Here is an 18787-nt window from a genome sequence, read left to right on the forward strand (position 1 = left end):
AGACATTCCCAGCAGACCCTCACAATGCGCTTGGGTCTGCCATGTCTGACCGGTGTCCTCCTCAGGCTCAGATCTGGGGGGCCATTCCTCCCAATCACACCCCTCCAGGTCTCACTGATGTCACTAGCATTGAAGTCCCCCAGCAGAACGAGAGAATCTCCCGAAGGAGCACTCTCCAGCACCCCCCCTAAGGACTCCAAAAAGGGTGGACACTCCGAGCTGCTGTTTGGACCATAGGCACAAACAACTGTCAGGATCCGTCCCCTCACCCAAAGGCCGAGGGAGGCTACCCTCTCGTACACCGAGGTAAACTCCAACAAACAGGCACCGAGCCAGGGGGCAATAAGTATTGCCACCACTGCCCGGCGCCTCTCACCAGTGGCAACTCCAGAGTGGAAGAGAGTCCCCTCTTGAGAGGACTGGTTCCGGAGACCATGCTATGTGTCGCGGTGAGGCTGACTGTATCTAGTCGGAACTTCTCAGCCTTGTACACCAGCTCAGGCTCCTTCCCCACCAGAGAGGTGACATTCCACGTCCATAGAGCTAGCTTCTGCAACCAAGGTTTGGACCACCAAGGTCCCCGCCTTCGGCTGCCGCCCAACTCACATTGCACCTTTGAACCATTTATGTATTTATGTTACTCATCATGAGGAGTCCGGTGAGCTACACTTGTCTGGTCCCTCCCCTAGGACCTGTTTGCCATGTGTCACCCTACCAGGGGCATAAAGCCCCCAACAACTGTGCTTCTAGGATCATTGGGACACGCAAACCCCTCCACCACAATAAGGTGGTAGCTTTTTTGGTCATTTTTTCGACATGCTATATTATGGGTTTTTTTGGCGGTTTTTGCAACATTTTAATGCTATGGCGTGTCTCAGCACACTATTTTATGCTGTTTTGAGGTGTTTTCAGCTGTTTTTTGGGACATGTCGAATTTTGACATTTTTGCCATACTATTGCTTTATTGCTTTTTGTGTAATTTTTTTGACCTGCCATATTATGGCATTTTTGGCTGTTTTTGTAACATTCATGCTATGCTGCTTCTCTGCAAGCTACTCTTTGTGTTTTTCAGCTTTTATTGGGACATGTTATTTTTTGCCATTTTTACCATAATACAGTATTGCTGTTTGGGATAGTTTTTTGACATGCCATGTTATGGTGTTTTTCACACTTTTTGGAACATCCTATGTTATGCCATGTCTCAGCACGCTATTAAATGCGGTTTTCAATTGCGGACTTGGCATACAGTGTCCGAGCAGCCTTATAGTGCTCCAAAAGCTAAACAGCTACCCAAGAAGAGCCAAAACAGCAGTCATACTCAGGGAGTGGAGGCCGATGACGGGCCTAACAATTAACAGTGCCCTCTCGAAAAAAGGCACAAACAAATTGTTTAGTACATAAAATATTTACATAAATTTGTTATGTTTTTAGGATAATGTAAACTGATACATACCACTTTTCTGAGGCACAGCACAGCTCCACAAAGCACAGGAGGGAGAGCCTCAAAGTCACACTACAGCCTAAAACGCATGCCAATAAGCAGCAGGGATCATAGTGACAGAAATTTGGAGAGACAAGATAAGGCCAACTTACTGCACAGACCCACAACTGCACCCAGGACAGCTTCCAGTGGAGCAAACCATACACAATGGGACCAACAATCTGCCGCACTACGATGAGTGGAAATTGTGTCAGCAATGCGCACATTGCACATGTAAATGAGGAGGAGAAAACTGCTGAGTGCAGTACCTGTGCACCATGACAGGTGCCACGCCAAGCAAAAGGCTGCAGCCACCACGGAAGAGGAGTGTAAATGGAAGGAGAGACTGAGGTGTGGCCACACACCCAGTACTCTTGGTGCCAGTGAGGCTGGCACATTGCCATACAGTGGTGTTGGGGGGGGGCTCCTATTACATTTAGCATGGCATAAAATGTCAAAATATGACATGTCCCAAAAATCAGCTGAAAACCTCCTAGAGTGCCAAGACACGCCTTAGCATAGAATAATGCGAAAACGGACGAAAATGCAATGCTATAGTATGCCATGATGAAAGTGATGTCACACATTTCTGTAAACAATGAGCTGATGAATTCTTTAGTTATGTCCAAAACTTGTGTCATGAGGTCACTTTGCCCTTGTCTGTTAACCTTCACTCAAACCTTTGTGCCAACTTTGAAGAAATTCCCTCAAGGTGTAATTGAGATATCGCTTTCACAAGAATAACATGAATTCAAGGTCACTATGACCTTTGACCACCAAAACCTTATCAGTTCATCCTTGAGCCTACTAGAACATTTTTGCCAAACTTGAAAAACCACAGATTTCACTGATGTTTTAGATGATGACATCCAGAGATTGATTTGACATTAATAAGACTAGGGGTTGTAGAGCTCAAACAATATTGTTTATTGTGAACAGCAGCACATATATACAGAGAAGAACAAGCATGAGAGCATGCACTGATCATGCAGCTTCCGCCTGGGCCTCGATTCTCTTCTTCCTCAGCTGGAGCCTCCTCTCTCTCTCGTACTCCTTCATACGCATCACATAGCTGGAGGCAGAAAAACATGGCTCATAGTTAATGACAAGGTGGATGTATGTTCAGGGTGTCTGCAGGTATCAGACACTAAATGTAATGTATTTTTCTGACCTTTTCAAGATCATTTTAACCAAATTTAAGACAGATTTTTGGACAACCAATCTTTTCTTCTTTAAGCATCTCAGGTTAGTATATAATGTGGTCCAATGCAGGGACAGGTTTTATGCAGAAATGTGGTATAATCTACATTTTGCCAACGGGTACGTGCAAATATACAGTATAAAGACAGCATTAGTTTCAGTGGTATGTTTAAAGATCTGGAATATCCCAAATGTGGACTTTCACACAATAAATTTAGCAATGGAGAAATGAAATTAGATAAAATACGTGCAGCATATTAGACCTCGCAAATGTGGGGAACATTGTGTGATTCAGTTAAAAGCTCCAGAACATCTACTTACTGGACCTCATGGAAATCTTTACTAAGCTCACACAGCTGAGAGGAAACCTGGCAGCTTCATTAGTTTTGTTTGTTGTTTTGGCCCCTTGACATAATTTCATTATCATTTTCGTAGCTATAATTACAAAATAAACTTGAACTAAATCTGAATAGTGCAATGGTTAAATCTGCTTACATTACTAATAGAACTGCATGTTGCCCCTTATCCTAAGTTTCAATGTTGATCCCATCACGAATCTGCAACTGCTCACTGTTGGAGGCTTACAGTTTTGCCTCTACACAAAACAAATGTACAGTAAAAATGTAGGTGTGGTTTTCTTGAAAGCATCACAGTCTAGCAGAGAATCCATCCTACAAAGGACCGACTGCACCCAACCTTTCAAATGTCTTACTGAAAACACTTACTCCTGGTGTTCGCAGTAGTCCCAGTCGTGTCTCTCATGCTTGCAGGCCAGGAAGTTGGGCCAGTTGTCCCTCTTGCACTTCATGAGTTTCAGGAGATACTGCGCACAGTAGTCCCTCTGCTCCAAAGGCAGCTGGGCCAAGTTCATCTGCTCCTGAGTCGCTACCATCTCTGGCAAAGTGATACAAATATTCATGGTCATCTTTCAGCGTTTCCCCTACTGTTATATTTGGGGGGAGCCCCTAATATAATCGAAGGGGATTCTGTCAACAAAGACGCTGTTAGAGGACTTTTATTTTGAAACAGAAGCAGGAAAGTTAGAGTAAAACAGATATTTCTACTTCCTCATCTCTGTGACAGATACAGACATTGAAACTGTAATAAACGGTGGTACAGAGTCAATATAATTAACAAAACACCATCCTATTTTGGGGCCCTATTTCAGAAAGCAGGATTAGTGAAAGTGAGTATGTTACGCCTGAAAAGAGGAAAACAGAAAGAAAAAAGTTTTCCGTTTCACAAAGCCAGTTCAGCGTCACCCTGAGTCAGTTACTATGGAAATATTCTCCGTGAAGCAAACCCACCCGCTGGCAGGTTTGCCTCCTCTGAGCCTGAGACTGATCGCCTGCTGAGCGTGGAACAGGAAGGAGATAAGGCCTATTTGAAGACATTTATTGTACACTGAGGCCATAATTTAACTCTCTTTGCAAACGTGACACTGTCATCCTCTGAAATGTGCATATAAAAGCCTCAAATAATGTTAGAAAACTAAAGAGAATATTTCCAATGTAGAGCAGTAAACTCGTATGTTTTCAATCAGCTTCAAACCCCACACGCCCAGTCACGGACGCAGTGTCTGAATCCTCTACACCACCGTCTCTTCCCAGCGCCGACGGTGTCTTTATCAGAATTTATGCTTAATAGCTGTATTTGAGAATGACGCTACAGTGAGAAGTGTTATTTCTTTATTTGACATTCACAACGTCTCCTTTAGGATGTCCTGAAGCTTCTCTTTGGCATCTGACAGCATTTAGATCTCTCTTTCAGTCACATATTCAGCAACATTACATGCGGAGAAATCATGCCTTTGTGTAATCATTTTGATGAACTGTCTATACTAGTCAATATCTCTCTTTCAACCTACAACCGACATCTGAAAAGAAGTCTATATTCATACTGAAATGAGCATAGATATACTTAATATCAACCAGTTTTTAACTACAAAGTTGTGTCTTAGTTCTGGGAAATAAGACACACACATCACTGACTTGCCATTATTCTGTGAAAGTGATTGAATGAATGAATGAGTGGACTTTATAATCTTTATAAACTTCATAGTATTTAAAACTTGCGCGGCCTGCAGTCTTTTCCAATGCTATCTTATGCGGTTGAGCTGCAGCTTCTGCATTAGATTTATTATAAAATCTCTATTTTAGTTGGGGTGAAATAAGTAGCTCTGCTTTTAACTCAGCTTTCTGCCATTGTGAATCATGTTATGTGCGTTCCACTGATGATGACTTTTTGTGCTCACTGCCAACGCCGCTCTCTCAGGCTGAAAATACTCGGAGTTGATTGAGCTTATTCTGATCAGCTGTTCTGGGACTAAAAAGTCAGAGTTTCTCTGCTCAGCCTCAATCAGCTCGGAGGTCAGGATCAGGCTCAGAGTGTGTTGAGACTGTTTTCTGAAAGAGGGCCTTGCTAACAACTGTGCGCTGCACACGGAAAAATACGGCAAGCCACTGTTTCTCCAGATGTGCTGCGGCTGATAAGCAGCTGAGACGCACCTGACTAGCGCTGCTCATGCAGGCAGTGTCGCTGCTCTGACCTGTACACACGGCCGCCGGAAAAAACCCAACAGGTTCTGCAATACTTGCGCGCTGTTCGCGCAGGCAGTATGTTCCAGAGAGAAAAAACAAATATATGTCAAACTTTCATGCTTATGTTTCAAAATCTAAGTCCTCTGACAACGACTCTGTCGACAGAATCCGTTCAGTTGTTAACACAAGGCATTTCTTCGTGAAACAGGACCGTATTGTTGACAATGCCGGAGCTTACATGGCTTCATAAATGAGTGGAATTTGTGCTTATAAATGTTGAAATACAGTTTACTCATAGCAGCAGACAGCTCTGCAGAAGCATCACAGCACCAACGCTGCCGGTGTGGACACCAACAGTGTGCAACACACTGTAGTTCAGAGATGTAGTTCTGAATTACTGATATTTGCAAGTCTCACTAGTGCTCTGTGGTCGCAAAATGGGACTAAATAGTCACGATTCAAGCACTGCAGATAAACACGCCTCACCCGCTCACACTACCACTCATGAAGTTCACTGTGCGCTGGAAACAAGCTACTAACTCTTGAGATATATTAATAATAATTTGCAAATCACAGTAGTGCTCCAAAATGTGACTGGAGCCCTGCAGAAGCCCCGCTCTGTCTGTCTGTGTGTCTGAGTGAGTCAGAGAGCGAGAGACGAAAATACCTGCAGCTCATAAAAACGACACATTTTATACTCATTATGGTCATGATTAAGTCATCTTATACATCGCACAAGGAGCTGGCCACAATGTATGGATTATAATCGATATATTGCCCACCCCTAAGCCAACGAAGACCATATTTGGACAAAAGATTGGAGCGAGGGGCGGATCTCACTCACAGACTGTAGTGACAACTTGCAGACAGCCTGTCACTCAAGTTGGCCCATCCTTAAATTTGTATTAATTTGAGCCTTATTAAAATATAAACTAGTGGATTATTTATTAAAAAAAGTAATTCACCCCTGTACAGTTTTTGCAAATTATCTAAAGAGGCCAAAACCATTTTTTAAACATGTTTATTTCTGCTGTAAAGTTGGGCATTTTAATATGGAGGTCTATGGAGATTTACTCTGTTTTGGTGGCAACCTCAAGTGGTTATTATAGGAACTGCAGTTTTTGGGCCTTTATTTTTGGCCTCTTAGTGAGCACACATTAGCAGGTGCTCATTACAGACATGCCAAACAGCTTTACAGAAACGCAGATTTCTAACGGGAAACTGCTATATTTATGGCTTTTGCTAGTTTTCATCACCTGGTGTGTTTGTTTTGAAAAGGAAGAGACCTATGCGGATAATTCGGCTCCCAATAAAAAAAAAAAAAACAACTTCTGAACAATAAACACTGAAGGAATTCCAACCTGAAGTTTTAGTTGCAAAATGCAAATCTCACTGCCTGATGCTACTAAATCCTTTCAAATCTTGTTCCTTTATTTTATTAATTTGACGTTCTGACTTTTTAGGGGAAAACAGCCACCTTTGGTGGTGCTGGGCAGTATAAACTTTGTTATTTTAGAGATTATATTGATCAAATATATTTATTTCTCAGCAGCCTCTTTACTGTAAAAGAACATACAGGAAATGTGTATTGAGTGTTAAAAACAGATATATTCAAAATTAAACAATTTGAACAGGCAGGTATTTAGTGTAACGTCCCTTTCCAATTAGCATATCTTGAATTATCTTGGGCAGACAATATGACATTTATAGTATTAATATTCTGGTGTATTTACACCAGATTGCATTTAATATAATGTGTGTATACACACACACACACACACACACACACACACACACACACTTTTCAATAACTTGAATATTTTAAATGTCAGTTGACAATATAACAATTATCTTATGCCTTGTGGCTGGTTGTTATTTATCTTGTCACTGCACAGTCAACTCTTGAGAGCATAAGTTGAAGAAAATGCATCAATTGCTCACCAGATATTCAGCGTACACTTATAATTTCGATGTTACATTACAACAATTTAGGACCAAGATCATGCAGATTATGGTTAAAATAAGCAGCAACAACAACTCGTAAGTTGCCCACAGACTGAAACAGGGCGAACTGCACCAGCACAGCTGATAGGTAACAACAGTTAGCTGGCAGGCTAACCTTTAGCGCAAAGCTAGCTCGGCTAACCTTTAACGAGATGAACAAGTCTGGCTAACGGGGTGTTCAGTTTCAATCCAGATGATTGTAAACACACAGCAGGGTGCAGCTGTAGATTTCTGTGAGCTGTTAACACCGGACTAACCTCTCTCGGTTCTCTCCGCGAAGCCGAACTCGGGGTCGAACTCAAATTTCTTCGCGGGGTCCGGCTCGGTGTCCCTCTCGGTGACATACCGTCTAGCCAGGTGAGCTCCCATGGCACCGACGATGTTTTACACACTGTGCGCTAAAAATATAATAATCTGTCTGTTTATGTTTCGCGTTAGGCTAATATTTCCAAAATGTTTCTGCCTTCTGCCATTCGGTCACCTCCACAAGCCTCCTGTTATCACTTCCGTTTGTTACCGGAAAGAGACATCTAAACGGTACCGCAGAGAAAAAAAACCTTCCCTCTGACGGGTGACAAAGGTTCCGCTGGTAGATGGCTGGTGTTGCTCCGCGTAATTCAGTGGATACTAGTATTAGCCAGCGGTCCAGTGTAACGGAGTATAAATAACTCGTTATAGTATTTTTGTACCTGTGCTATATTTAAGTTTTTATATTTCTGTTAACTTTTACTTTTACTCAACTACATCCACTACATAAAATGTATACTTTAACACCAATACATTTCCCCTGAGCATTTTAGTTATGTACTACACAATAGGGGAGATAATAATAATAATCATAAAAATAAACTTTATTTACTTTAATAGCACCTGTCATACAAGAAATGCAGGCGAATGTGCTTTACAACAAGGAATTACATGTGCCAAGTGCTTCACATGAAGAGACAGAAGACATAAAGACAAGAGGATGGAAAAGAAGGAAGGGACGGATGAATGACTGAAGGACTGGAGGGGGAAACTGGATTTTGTTCTTTAAAATCATTTATGTCATGAAGATGATCCTGGTTTTTTTTTTGTTTTTCAGCTGTTATGTATAGTCCATTGTAAAGGTGGTGTTAATGTTAAGAAGAAATAAACTTCATAATTCTCAAAATTTTAACTGCTTGTTTTTTTTTAATCAGTGATATTGGCAATGACAAGATTTCCAATATATTCAATAGGTGAACCATACAAACATTACAGTTTAGCTAAATATTCAAAATATTTTAGCTAAACTGAATTACCAAGTAGGCAACTGCCCCAGGGCCCCAGACCCTCAGGGGCCACATATTTACTGCTTGTTCAATAATAGAGTCAGCTGGCTTTTGGCAACAAAAAAGAGTGATAAACGTAAAAGTTGTCCACAGTTAGATAACAAAAGGAACACTGGATATTTCCCAGAAAATGTATTGTTTTTGCATTTCTCAAATCTAAACATTTGTGATGCTTTAAGAGCTTGAACCTTTCATTTAAACTAATCTTATAAGGGTTCATTGGCAATTCAGACTTTAAACAAACAAAATTAAAAAATTAAGACGAATGTGCATGAGTAGATTCAATAAGATGCACGTGGGAAAACATCTTTTTGTATGATTTGTTTGTGGCTCTTACAGAGACATGAACAACCCGTTAATGGGGCTTAACTGGCGTATCACCCATATCATCCCAGTTTCTTTCACAGTACTCCAGCTAGCATATTTGGGTTTTTCATAAACAGAATTTGGATATTGAAACAAAAATGGATAGAAAATCCCAATCTTAAAAGCACATTCCATGTTAAACATTCATATGTGTTCAAGAAAATTGACATTTTTCACAGCAAGAAGATCACACTAATGTTACTGATAACATCAACAATGGTTCTATACAAGTGTCCCAGTGAGCCAAAACAGTGAGCCAGGATGCAAGATACAGACACTGAAGTAGATACTTGAACAAAATACTGCACTGAGGATCAGAAAATAAACCCTATAAGAATGATCATAGAGGCATACAAATAAATTTAATTATCACATATTTTAACTGCACACATACACAAAATGTGCATAACTTTCAAAGTGCAAAGACTACAGTGTGAAAAGCAAAAGCTCTGATGTATGTAAGGTTGACACATTTATTCTTTTATCTTCAATCTTACAAGTGTTTTGTATTGTACTTTGAATATTACAGCAAAATTTCTTAACAGACGTTCTTTCATCTGATTACTTATTTGATTCACGTTTTTAAAAGACTTTAAAAAAGGTTTCTGAAAATTATTACAACTATTATGTCCTCATGTTTCCCTCTGTATGTTGTAATGTCCACCCCCGTTTTTCTTCTGTTTCCACTCCTCCAGGGAGCCACGCACAGCAGTGAAAGAGGGAAACAGTGTTGAGTTTTTGTCACTGATAGAGATCATCATTGCCATCTTCTCTGTACAGGCCTGGCCTCCCTGACCCAGAACCTGACCCCTGACCTCCTGACCGGGTACCAGTTGCAGAGGGGAATCTAGATGAGAGTTTAAAAAAAAAGAAAAGACAAGGAATGAGCCACGAATGCGACCTGAAGAAATCAAGACTACATTTTCTGAAGTGGCACATGTTGTACTTAAATTTTTGTACCTGAAGTTTCCAAAGCCACGGCTCTGCTGCAGAGTTTGAGCAAACATTTCATATTTGCGGATGTCGTTGTCGCTGACGGAGCGACGAGCGAATCGCATCGCCTCTTCAAAGTGGTCCTTCCTGATCTCCGGGACTGGATCAAAGTCTTCATCCTGCAGACAGGGACAAACATTATGAGGACAAGACGTGGAAACAATACACTGTGTGTGTGTGTGTGTGTGTGTGTGTGTGTTCCCAGTCCAAAGGCTGAAAGTTACAAAACCCACAGCCGCCCTTTAGGGAACTTTTTTATCTTCCACAGTCTCTTTCTGCACCAAGCACACACAGCCTGGTACTTTGAGGAGTGGAGCATGTGTGTGTGTGTGTGTGTGTGTGTGTGTGTGTGTGTGTGTGTGTGTGTGTTAGAAAAAGTGAAAGAGACACAATTATCAGTCTCCTGTTTGACACACTATAGTATGATGTAAATAAGCAAGTATGTGGTGCAGTAGTAGCAGCCTGACAGTCTGACCATGGGGATGCCTGGTCTGTTCTGCCTCTGACGCTCAGCCTTGATTTCGGCCTCGATGGCCTCACGGATGGCCAGCTTACAGGCCCGCTGGCAGATCTCTGTTAGGTCAGCTCCAGAAAAACCCTCTGTGATGCCAGACAGGTAGTCCAAGTCCACATCCTACAGGAAAGAGAGAGAGGGGGAGGGCCAACATGAAAACATGAATGGCCCTGTCTAGAGACAGTGTTTGGTTTGTCCATTCTGGGCTACTGTAGAATGAAAGCTACTCTACCTGCAAAAGGAACCGCTCCATATTTAGATATAAATGGCCTATTCTAAGGTAACAAAAACAACAATTCTTAGTTTCAAGTGATTAAAAACTCATGAAAACACAGTAATAAATATTACAGACCATTTCTGACAATATATACCCATCAAGCCTGTACACTGGACCTTTGAAGGAACACTTTACCTGCCAAATGATAATTTGATCATCAATTATTCTCCCCATGTTATGTCACATTTGAGAAGAAAACATTTCTTTTCTCTAATGTCTTCATGGTAAACAAACAATCCAAAAACAGAAAAAAATTTTGATGAATTTAATTCATAGGCTTCCACTTTTAACCCTTTAGAACCTGAAGCGGCATCACTTTCCTCGTGCTGCTTTCAGATTCCTTTCACAAGTATTTAAACCCAAATTAGTGTGATTTCTTTCAAAAACGTGTGAAAAGGGCAAAAACCAACTTTGAATTTTTTTTTGAAAATTATGTTTTAAAAAGCTAGGAAATTTTACAATTTTTTTAGCACTTTTTCCAGGTTATACGAGTTGTATGAGAGTTTGTTAAACTGATGTTTTGATATACGTTTGCCTTCGTTAAATGCAGACCCCTATGGCTTCAATTCATCAAGAATTTTCTCCCTGTTCGAATTCTCTGTTCACCATGGAGGCATGCGAGAAAAACAAAGTTTTCTTCATGAATTGAACGTAACATGGGGTGAGTAACTGATAAACAGGAGGTCATTTTGGCCCTGAAGTATTCCTTTAAGACACATGTTACTCTGTCACCTACAGTACACAGACAAAGACCAACTTCTGACTTTTTTCTCTCTCTCTCGTGTACATGAGGAAAATAACCTACAGAGGAGTTAATATGTGTGTGTATCACTCACTCGTGCAACAGGGGACTTGCGTAGGTTGGCGTTGAGGATTGCTGTGCGAGACGGTTTGTCTGGGAGTGGGATGTAGATGAGCTGGTCTAAACGGCCCGGCCGCAGGATGGCAGGGTCTATGATATCTGGTCTGGTGTGATGAAAGGAGCAAAGAAAGTGAGATGAGAATCATCTAGAGTACCGACTTCTCAGACCACAATCATTAAACACACATGTGCACCTGTTTGTGGCACCAATAATAAAAACATTTTTTTTGTCCGACATGCCGTCCATCTCCGTGAGTATCTGGTTGATGACTCTGTCAGCTGCACCACTTCCATCCCCAGCTCCGCCACCTCTGGATTTAGCGATGGAGTCAAGCTCATCGAAAAACAAGATGCAGGGGGCCGCCTGTCGGGCCTGGAGACAGAAGAGGTTACAAATCTCTATCCTCCCACCATGATTCATTTTTCTTTCCTTTCTCTGCTCTCACCTTATCAAACACGTCTCTGACGTTGGCCTCCGATTCTCCAAACCACATAGTGAGCATCTCAGGTCCTTTGATAGATACAAAGTTTGCTTGGCACTCGTTGGCGATGGCCTTCGCCAGCAGGGTTTTTCCACAGCCTGGAGGGCCGTAGAACAACACTCCACGAGACGGAGTCATACCAAACTTCAGGAACTTGTCCGGATACTCGACAGGGTACTGAGGAGAGTGAGGTGAAGACATATGGGACTGTTGTTGGGACACGTGTTTGTGGGTGTGTGCAGAGTCTGGTGATGTGAGTGTGTTAGAGTTGCTTCCACCTGAACGAGCTCTTGCAGCTCTCTCTTGACCTCATCCAGTCCTCCGACATCCTCCCAGTTGACCTGAGGCACCTCTGCAACAGTCTCTCTCAGAGCTGATGGGTTGCTCTGACTCAGCGCCCACTTACGGAGGACATGATGAGTGTTAGGGAGAGAAGATGCATTGCTCTTCATTATTCATTCATTGAGAAAATATTCACGTCTAGCTTTTATTGTGTGGTTACAAATGACGAGATGCACAGCTGCGTTCTCTGAGGGACCAACACACACACTGGAAGAGCAAAAGTCATGTGCGTGCTTGTGTGTGTACCTGGAAGTCATCCATGGTGACAGCTAGTGAGTTGAGCAGGTCAGCATCAATGGTTTCGTCCTCCAGGTCTATGAGGATCAACTTCTTGCGGATGGCTTGCAGAGCAGCTTCTGAGCACAGAGCAGCCAGGTCGGCACCTACGTGACCGTGGGTCTCTGTGGCAATCTGAGATTTGATAATAACCATTAATATTCATTTAATATACAGCACACGTGCATATCACAGTTGGGATGGATGTCATCACAGAGCAATTTATTTACTGAGTGTAAATTGTTGTTTAAACACTGACAAAATGCACAAGAATGAATTTAAATCAGCCTAGTTGAATCTGTTATTGCCAAAAAGTTGGCACTTTCTGATCTCAAAAGTTGTTTATAATTTAGGCTATAATGTTTACTGTCTTATTAACTTATGTCAAAGTTACAGAAATACAGTGGATATCATCAGATGTTATGTTCTTAAATTAAGAGGGTCTTCATAATAAAGAATTTTGATTTAATTTAGGTTACTGGGAAAACTATAATCTAATACATAGTAAACAAAGTTAATTGTCAGTTTACTAATAAGCTTTTTAGACTGCGAGCCTTTATCATGAAGTTCAGCATTAAGTCAGCTGGACAATCATTGTTATTTGTCCTTATTTGATGACTTATCCTATCAATGAAGAGCATATAAATATATATATATATATATATATATATATATATATATATATATATATATATGTATCTGTATATGTCATGTTTTTTTTGTTTTTTTTTTTACTATCAGCAGCAATTACATTCTTGACCCAGTGCAGCACACCCTTTTTATCTAAGTTTATTCTAAATAAACAACGTAAATCAATTTAATTTTGTAGGGAATATATTCTAATATATAGTATTACAATAATAATTCTTGTTGAATGACATTCTGTGGCAAAAGGCTTATCGTGTAACATGAGGACACTGGAGCTGCAAGTGATGATTAGTTTCATAGTTGATCAATCTGCCATTTACTCTCTTAGCGACATCTTCCCGTTTCTTGTTTTGTTTTGTTCAAGTTTAAAGTTGGAGAAATGTACTGCTTGGGGTTTTGCTTGAAAAATGATTGTAAAAAAACTTTTAGTTAAATATTGAAGTTTCAGCATTTTATTATTAGACTTGAAAATAAACTTGAAAATAAAGTTTTTGTAGAGTTTTTGGGCTGTTTTTTCTTTCTCACCCTCTCCAGGTCAATGTCGTCGGACAGTTTCATGTTTTTGGTGTGAATCTGCAGTATCTCAAGTCTACCAGTAGAATCCGGGATTCCGATGTCAATCTCCCGATCAAACCTGCCTGGAGAGAGACATCACCATTTGTAAATGTGTGTGTGTGTGTGTGTGTGTGTGTGTGTGTAGTGTGTGTGTGTGTGTGTGTGTGTGTGTGTGTGTGTGTGTGTGTGTGTGTGTGTGTGTTGCTTTCCTGACCAAAGCGTCTTAGAGCAGGGTCCACGCTGTTTGGTCGGTTTGTGGCTGCCATGACAACTACATGAGCTCTTTGCTTCAAACCATCCATCAGGGTCAGGAGCTGGGAGACGATACGCCTCTCCACTTCACCATGGGTCTAGACACACACACACACACAAACACACACAAAAAAAACAAGCACAGCACACACTTGATGTACAGATGGTACAGTGTCTGCACATACAGAGCTGTTTCTTGACCTTATACCGCAGACACAGGCCTTTCGTTCTTGTTCTCCATTGTTTACCTTCTCTCTCTTGGGGGCGATGGCGTCCAGCTCATCAATAAAGATGATGGCCGGAGCGTTTTTCTCTGCTTCCTCAAACGCCTTTCTAAGGTTGCTTTCTGACTCTCCTGCCAGCTTACTCATGATCTCAGGACCTTGTCACAGAACAATGCATAGGGCATGTAAATCAGTTTTTCTCCCACACAGATCTAGGACTTTCAAAAAAAAAACCAATGAGCACTCAGATCTACGTAACTGTAAACTTAATTTTGTTAAATTTGCTCACTGTGCAAGAGCAGGAACAGCTTATTCATTTCTCTCTGCCTCTCTACAGATGCTCTCACTGCGTTACTGTGTGGAAAAAAACAAGGCTTACCATTGATGAGGAAGAAGAAGGAACCTGTTTCGTTGGCTACAGCCCGAGCCACCAGGGTCTTCCCTGTGCCCGCAGGGCCGTACAGCAGGATCCCTCTGGGGGGCTGAGTGAGAGGAGAGAAGAGCACACTGAGTCATAAAAAGAGAAATGTGTCATGTTAGAATCAAGGGAAGCAGAGATTTGAGTGGTTAGTGTGAGTATGTATGACACCTTAACTCCTATAGCCTTGAAAAGGCCGGGGTGTCTGAGAGGAAGCTCCACCATCTCTTTGATTTGAGCCAGCTGTTTCCGGCAACCTCCGATGTCATCATAGCCAATGTCATTAAGGCTCTCCTCCTCGTCCTGTCACAGGGTCATATGCAAGATTCAAAACAAATTGAGTTTATTTAGTTATGAATACATTATAGTAGCAATATATTTTAAGTGTATTTTTTTTTGTGTGTATTTTTTCTTGTCTGTATTTCTGTTGTTGTCTTTTGCCATACTTTGCCTTTATTTTATTTTATTTTAACATGTTTATATCTATTTATTATTTTACACTCTGTGATAACCGGAAGCCAGTGTAGAGACATTGTTGGAATATTTAAATGACATAATATAATCTATCACAGTGTTATTTTAAAGCTCCCTTTTCAGTTTATTTTTAGTTAAGATTATCTTTACGTGTTAGTACAGTATAGTTTTGCATTATCTTTTCAAAGTATATATTTTTTGTACTTTTTGTAGTCTATATTTCGGTTTTTGTCTTGCCGTACTTCGCCTTTATTTTTTTCATTCCCTTTCAACATATTAAAATTTTATTTATTATTTATCTTTTAACGATCATGCCTCTTTACTGCCCTCCAGTGGTCACAGTGCGTAATTACATAGAATCGAGTGTAGTTACACGCTGGGACCACCGGAGGGCAGTGTAGAGACACTGTTGTAATATTTAAATAACATAGTTACAGTTCCAGCAGGCGGGCTTTTCCCAGTCAACATGCTTAAAAAACAGCTTTGACCTATTGTTTTAACTGTGTTGTTGTTGTTGTTTGTTTTTACATATTTTAACATACAATCATATGTGAGTCAATCAATAAACAAATGCAGATAATAAAGATGGATAAGAGATTGATCATTTTATTGTTTTTTATCAGAGTGCATGTGGTTCTCTTTAGACTACCCAAACAAACAGCGAAGGAGATCAGAGCTGGATTCGTGTTACATAACAAAAGCCGGCGTTTTCAGTGCTTGGCAAATGTGACACGTTTGGCTTTCCGTTATTCAGTACTTCTCAAACACATGCATTTTTTGCATTTTCTCAAAATACTTCTACATAAACAATCTCACACATGGACAAGTAATGCATTTGAACTGCTACTTTAGCACTTGCGAGAGTTTATAAACGCATGTTTTGATATAATTTTGCTGTTGTGAAACATGGACCCCTTTTACTACGATTCATCAGGAATTTTCTCAAATTTTGGATTCATCATTTAAGTTCTTCACAAATTCAACGTATATAATTGATATACAAATGATCCTTTTGCGGGTAAAGTATTCCTTTTAGTTTATCAAATGAACAATAAAAAAACCCCATTTTTTTGAAATTGAAAATGGTGGATGATGATATAAGTCAAACACTGATGTCAGCGCATGCCTTGTACCATTTCCTTTTAGTACATACAGCATAGCACATTTTTTCCACACCAACCATCAAAATAGTGCACGTAGATACTAACATATTGTTTAATCAACCATAAATTAGTATTATAATACAGAGCTGGTACACAAACTAAATCTTTCACAGACCTCTCGTTTGATTGGCTCTCCTTCGCAATAGATGACGGTGTCTGGGGCAACAATGCAGTGAGGGCTTGGGTCAGTCTCCACGACCTTGAACTCCACCGCCCGCATGCTCCCCCTTACCAGGAAGATGTCACCTGACAACACAGATGAAAAGTCTCAACACAGGGGCATCTAAATGCAGTTCAGATGATGCTGATAATATAATATAATATAATACAAGACAAGACAAGACAAGAATTTGTCTTACATTCTCAAGCTCTCAACAATTCTAACAACAATAAAATTAAACAAGGGTGGTGATATGATCTAAACCAGTTGCTATGACAAAAATAAATTGTCACACCTGGTAGTAACATATTCTGCTACTAGGTCAAACCAGATCATGTTATGAACAGAGCTGTTTGATCCAAGGGCATAGTTTTCGAGCGTCCAACATTTCGTTTCATTCATTCTGGAGAATTTTTATGCACCAGTTTGTGCCTTTACTGCATCAGTTCATGATGGAAATGTCATTGTACTTCCTAAATCAACCATGAGTAGATGCCCCATTGTGGGGCACAAATCCCCTGCATCTCCCTGAAATCTACACTCATGGTATGATCGGCAGCAGAGGTGTCGCCGTACCTTTATATATGGGCCGGTAAGCTTCCAGAAAATACGGTTTGAGGAAAACATCGAAGAGGTTCCCAGTCAGGCCCTCAATGGTGTCATCTATAGGCAGGACATGGATCCTTTTCCCGTACTTGATATCAGGACAGGCATGAATACTGTGATGAAACACACATCAACATCCTGATTATTTCATGTCAAACCTCACGTGTAAGAAAGACACAGTGTGTGACATTCACCTGATGACATCCCCGAGCCGGACACGTAGGTTGTTGCGTGTCACACGATTCATGCGGATTCGTTCATGTCCACAGGTGTCATCGGTCAGAACGATGCACACAGTTTGGCGACGTTTCCGCCCTCTCAGCACCACAGTGTCCCCCCGGAAGAGCTGCAGCTCCTCTGTCTTATCCTTGTGCAAACACAAACACACATCTTAGAAGATGCACAACATGACAAGGATAGAGTAAGACCCACAGACACACACACTGACCTGTGACAGACTGACAATGCTGCTGTCTTCATTGAGAGCTTCATCAACAATGAGTCTGTTAGGTCTGTGTTTCTGCTTCAGGATGGCAGTGGAGAGATCTTCTCCCTTTGAACTTCCAAACAAGAGACACATTATGACTCTCACATACAGGCTCTGCACTTGTGGCTCTAATTTCCTCATGTGACACAGAGCTGTATTTAGACCCCCTTTAGCTCTGCACGTAGCAACTATTAGTCTGTAAAAATGTGAAAACCACAGTAATTTATCAGTAACTTTGAGTTTAATGTAAAAAAATATTTAATATCTTTAAAAAACTTAATCAACAGCACGTGCAATTGCACAATTCAGAAGTTAGCACTCACAACATGCACTTCAGATCTATAAAATATGATGCAGTATGTTCAGATGAGTAAACACACACAATCTGTACACACACAGCTGCTGCACTCACTCTGCACCTCCTGAGCCTGGCATGACTGCTCTCCTTTGTCTCGTCCGATATCCTCAACGTTTCACACCAAGATCTGCTCCCTCACTGTCGCCTGTAGTTGTTTACTGAGGTATATTCAGGAGCTGGTCTTGTATGGTCGGACTTCTGCCGTGATCAGTGCCAAAGGTTTCAGCTTCTGTCTGACCTAAACTGCAGAAGTGTGGTTTTGGCCCAGAAGTTCCCTGCAAAGAGTCTCAGTCTTTTATTTTGTCTCTGTTGCCTTGAACCACCATGTTTGAGGGAGCTGCAGCCTGTGTGTTTATCAGTGGAGGTATAAATATGCCCATTTGCTTATTTGTAACCCCATCGTGTGCACACACACACTCTCACACAGATCCCAAGCACTTACCTTGGAGAGCGTCCCAGGACAGATATAGCATGATATTTCCTCCTCCCCCTGCTTCTCACCAGCAGATGCAGGCATAAGTCCCTAGCTGGTCATAGAGAACACTTCCCGACTTACTCTGAAATATTCATGGGTCAAAATAAATGCTGTATAGTGCCTTTTTTCCAAAAGACCAGACTTAGAGTCTGTCTTGTCTGGATACATTATTTCTTTCCTAAAATGCAGCATTGTCTTTTCTCTTTCGACGCCTCAGTGTGACTGAAAGGAGCTGCTGCTGCAACTCAGCTGCTGTATGGTTGGATTCCCTCCCTCACACACACGCCACATATGCATATTTGTGTCAGGCACAAACAA

General features: G+C 41.1%; 2 protein-coding genes across 2 annotated transcripts; both read right to left on the reverse strand.

Moving 5' to 3' along the window:
* Nucleotides 1-2383: 2383 nt before the first annotated feature.
* Nucleotides 2384-7752, reverse strand: ndufb7 (NADH:ubiquinone oxidoreductase subunit B7). Its single transcript, XM_042485628.2, has 3 exons — nucleotides 7482-7752; nucleotides 3406-3574; nucleotides 2384-2552 (listed from the first exon to the last, which is right to left on the reverse strand). The coding sequence occupies exons 1-3, from the start codon at nucleotides 7591-7593 to the stop codon at nucleotides 2465-2467; spliced, it is 369 nt and encodes a 122-aa protein (XP_042341562.1). The 5' UTR covers nucleotides 7594-7752; the 3' UTR covers nucleotides 2384-2464.
* Nucleotides 7753-8054: 302 nt separating this feature from the next.
* On the reverse strand, nucleotides 8055-18642 carry LOC121942569 (Transitional endoplasmic reticulum ATPase). The gene is made up of 19 exons (XM_042485814.2): nucleotides 18437-18642; nucleotides 18049-18269; nucleotides 17598-17709; nucleotides 17344-17516; nucleotides 17120-17262; nucleotides 16499-16629; nucleotides 14918-15049; nucleotides 14708-14810; nucleotides 14353-14486; nucleotides 14067-14202; nucleotides 13823-13935; nucleotides 12620-12784; nucleotides 12310-12432; nucleotides 11996-12208; nucleotides 11744-11922; nucleotides 11524-11653; nucleotides 10372-10530; nucleotides 9864-10015; nucleotides 8055-9750 (listed from the first exon to the last, which is right to left on the reverse strand). Exons 2-19 carry the CDS (start codon nucleotides 18069-18071, stop codon nucleotides 9645-9647), a joined length of 2427 nt encoding a protein of 808 aa, XP_042341748.1. The 5' UTR covers nucleotides 18072-18269; nucleotides 18437-18642; the 3' UTR covers nucleotides 8055-9644.
* Nucleotides 18643-18787: the final 145 nt, after the last annotated feature.

Source organism: Plectropomus leopardus, chromosome 3 (genome assembly GCF_026936395.1).
Source record: "Plectropomus leopardus strain MGB_pleo_1.0 chromosome 3, ASM2693639v1, whole genome shotgun sequence".
Lineage (NCBI taxonomy): Eukaryota > Metazoa > Chordata > Actinopteri > Perciformes > Serranidae > Plectropomus > Plectropomus leopardus.

Excerpts from the sequence above, each read along its gene's own strand:
- LOC121942569 (XM_042485814.2), bottom strand. The coding sequence starts at position 18,071 with ATGCCAGGCTCAGGAGGTGCAGA. Across the intron at positions 12,433-12,619 it reads TCACCATGGATGACTTCCAG|TGGGCGCTGAGTCAGAGCAA; the intron begins GTACACACACAA and ends GTCCTCCGTAAG. Across the intron at positions 11,654-11,743 it reads ATTATTGGTGCCACAAACAG|ACCAGATATCATAGACCCTG; the intron begins GTGCACATGTGT and ends TCATCACACCAG.
- ndufb7 (XM_042485628.2), bottom strand. The coding sequence starts at position 7,593 with ATGGGAGCTCACCTGGCTAGACGGTATGTCACCGAGAGGGACACCGAG. Across the intron at positions 3,575-7,481 it reads CGCGGAGAGAACCGAGAGAG|AGATGGTAGCGACTCAGGAG; the intron begins GTTAGTCCGGTG and ends TCACTTTGCCAG. Across the intron at positions 2,553-3,405 it reads GACTACTGCGAACACCAGGA|CTATGTGATGCGTATGAAGG; the intron begins GTAAGTGTTTTC and ends TTCTGCCTCCAG.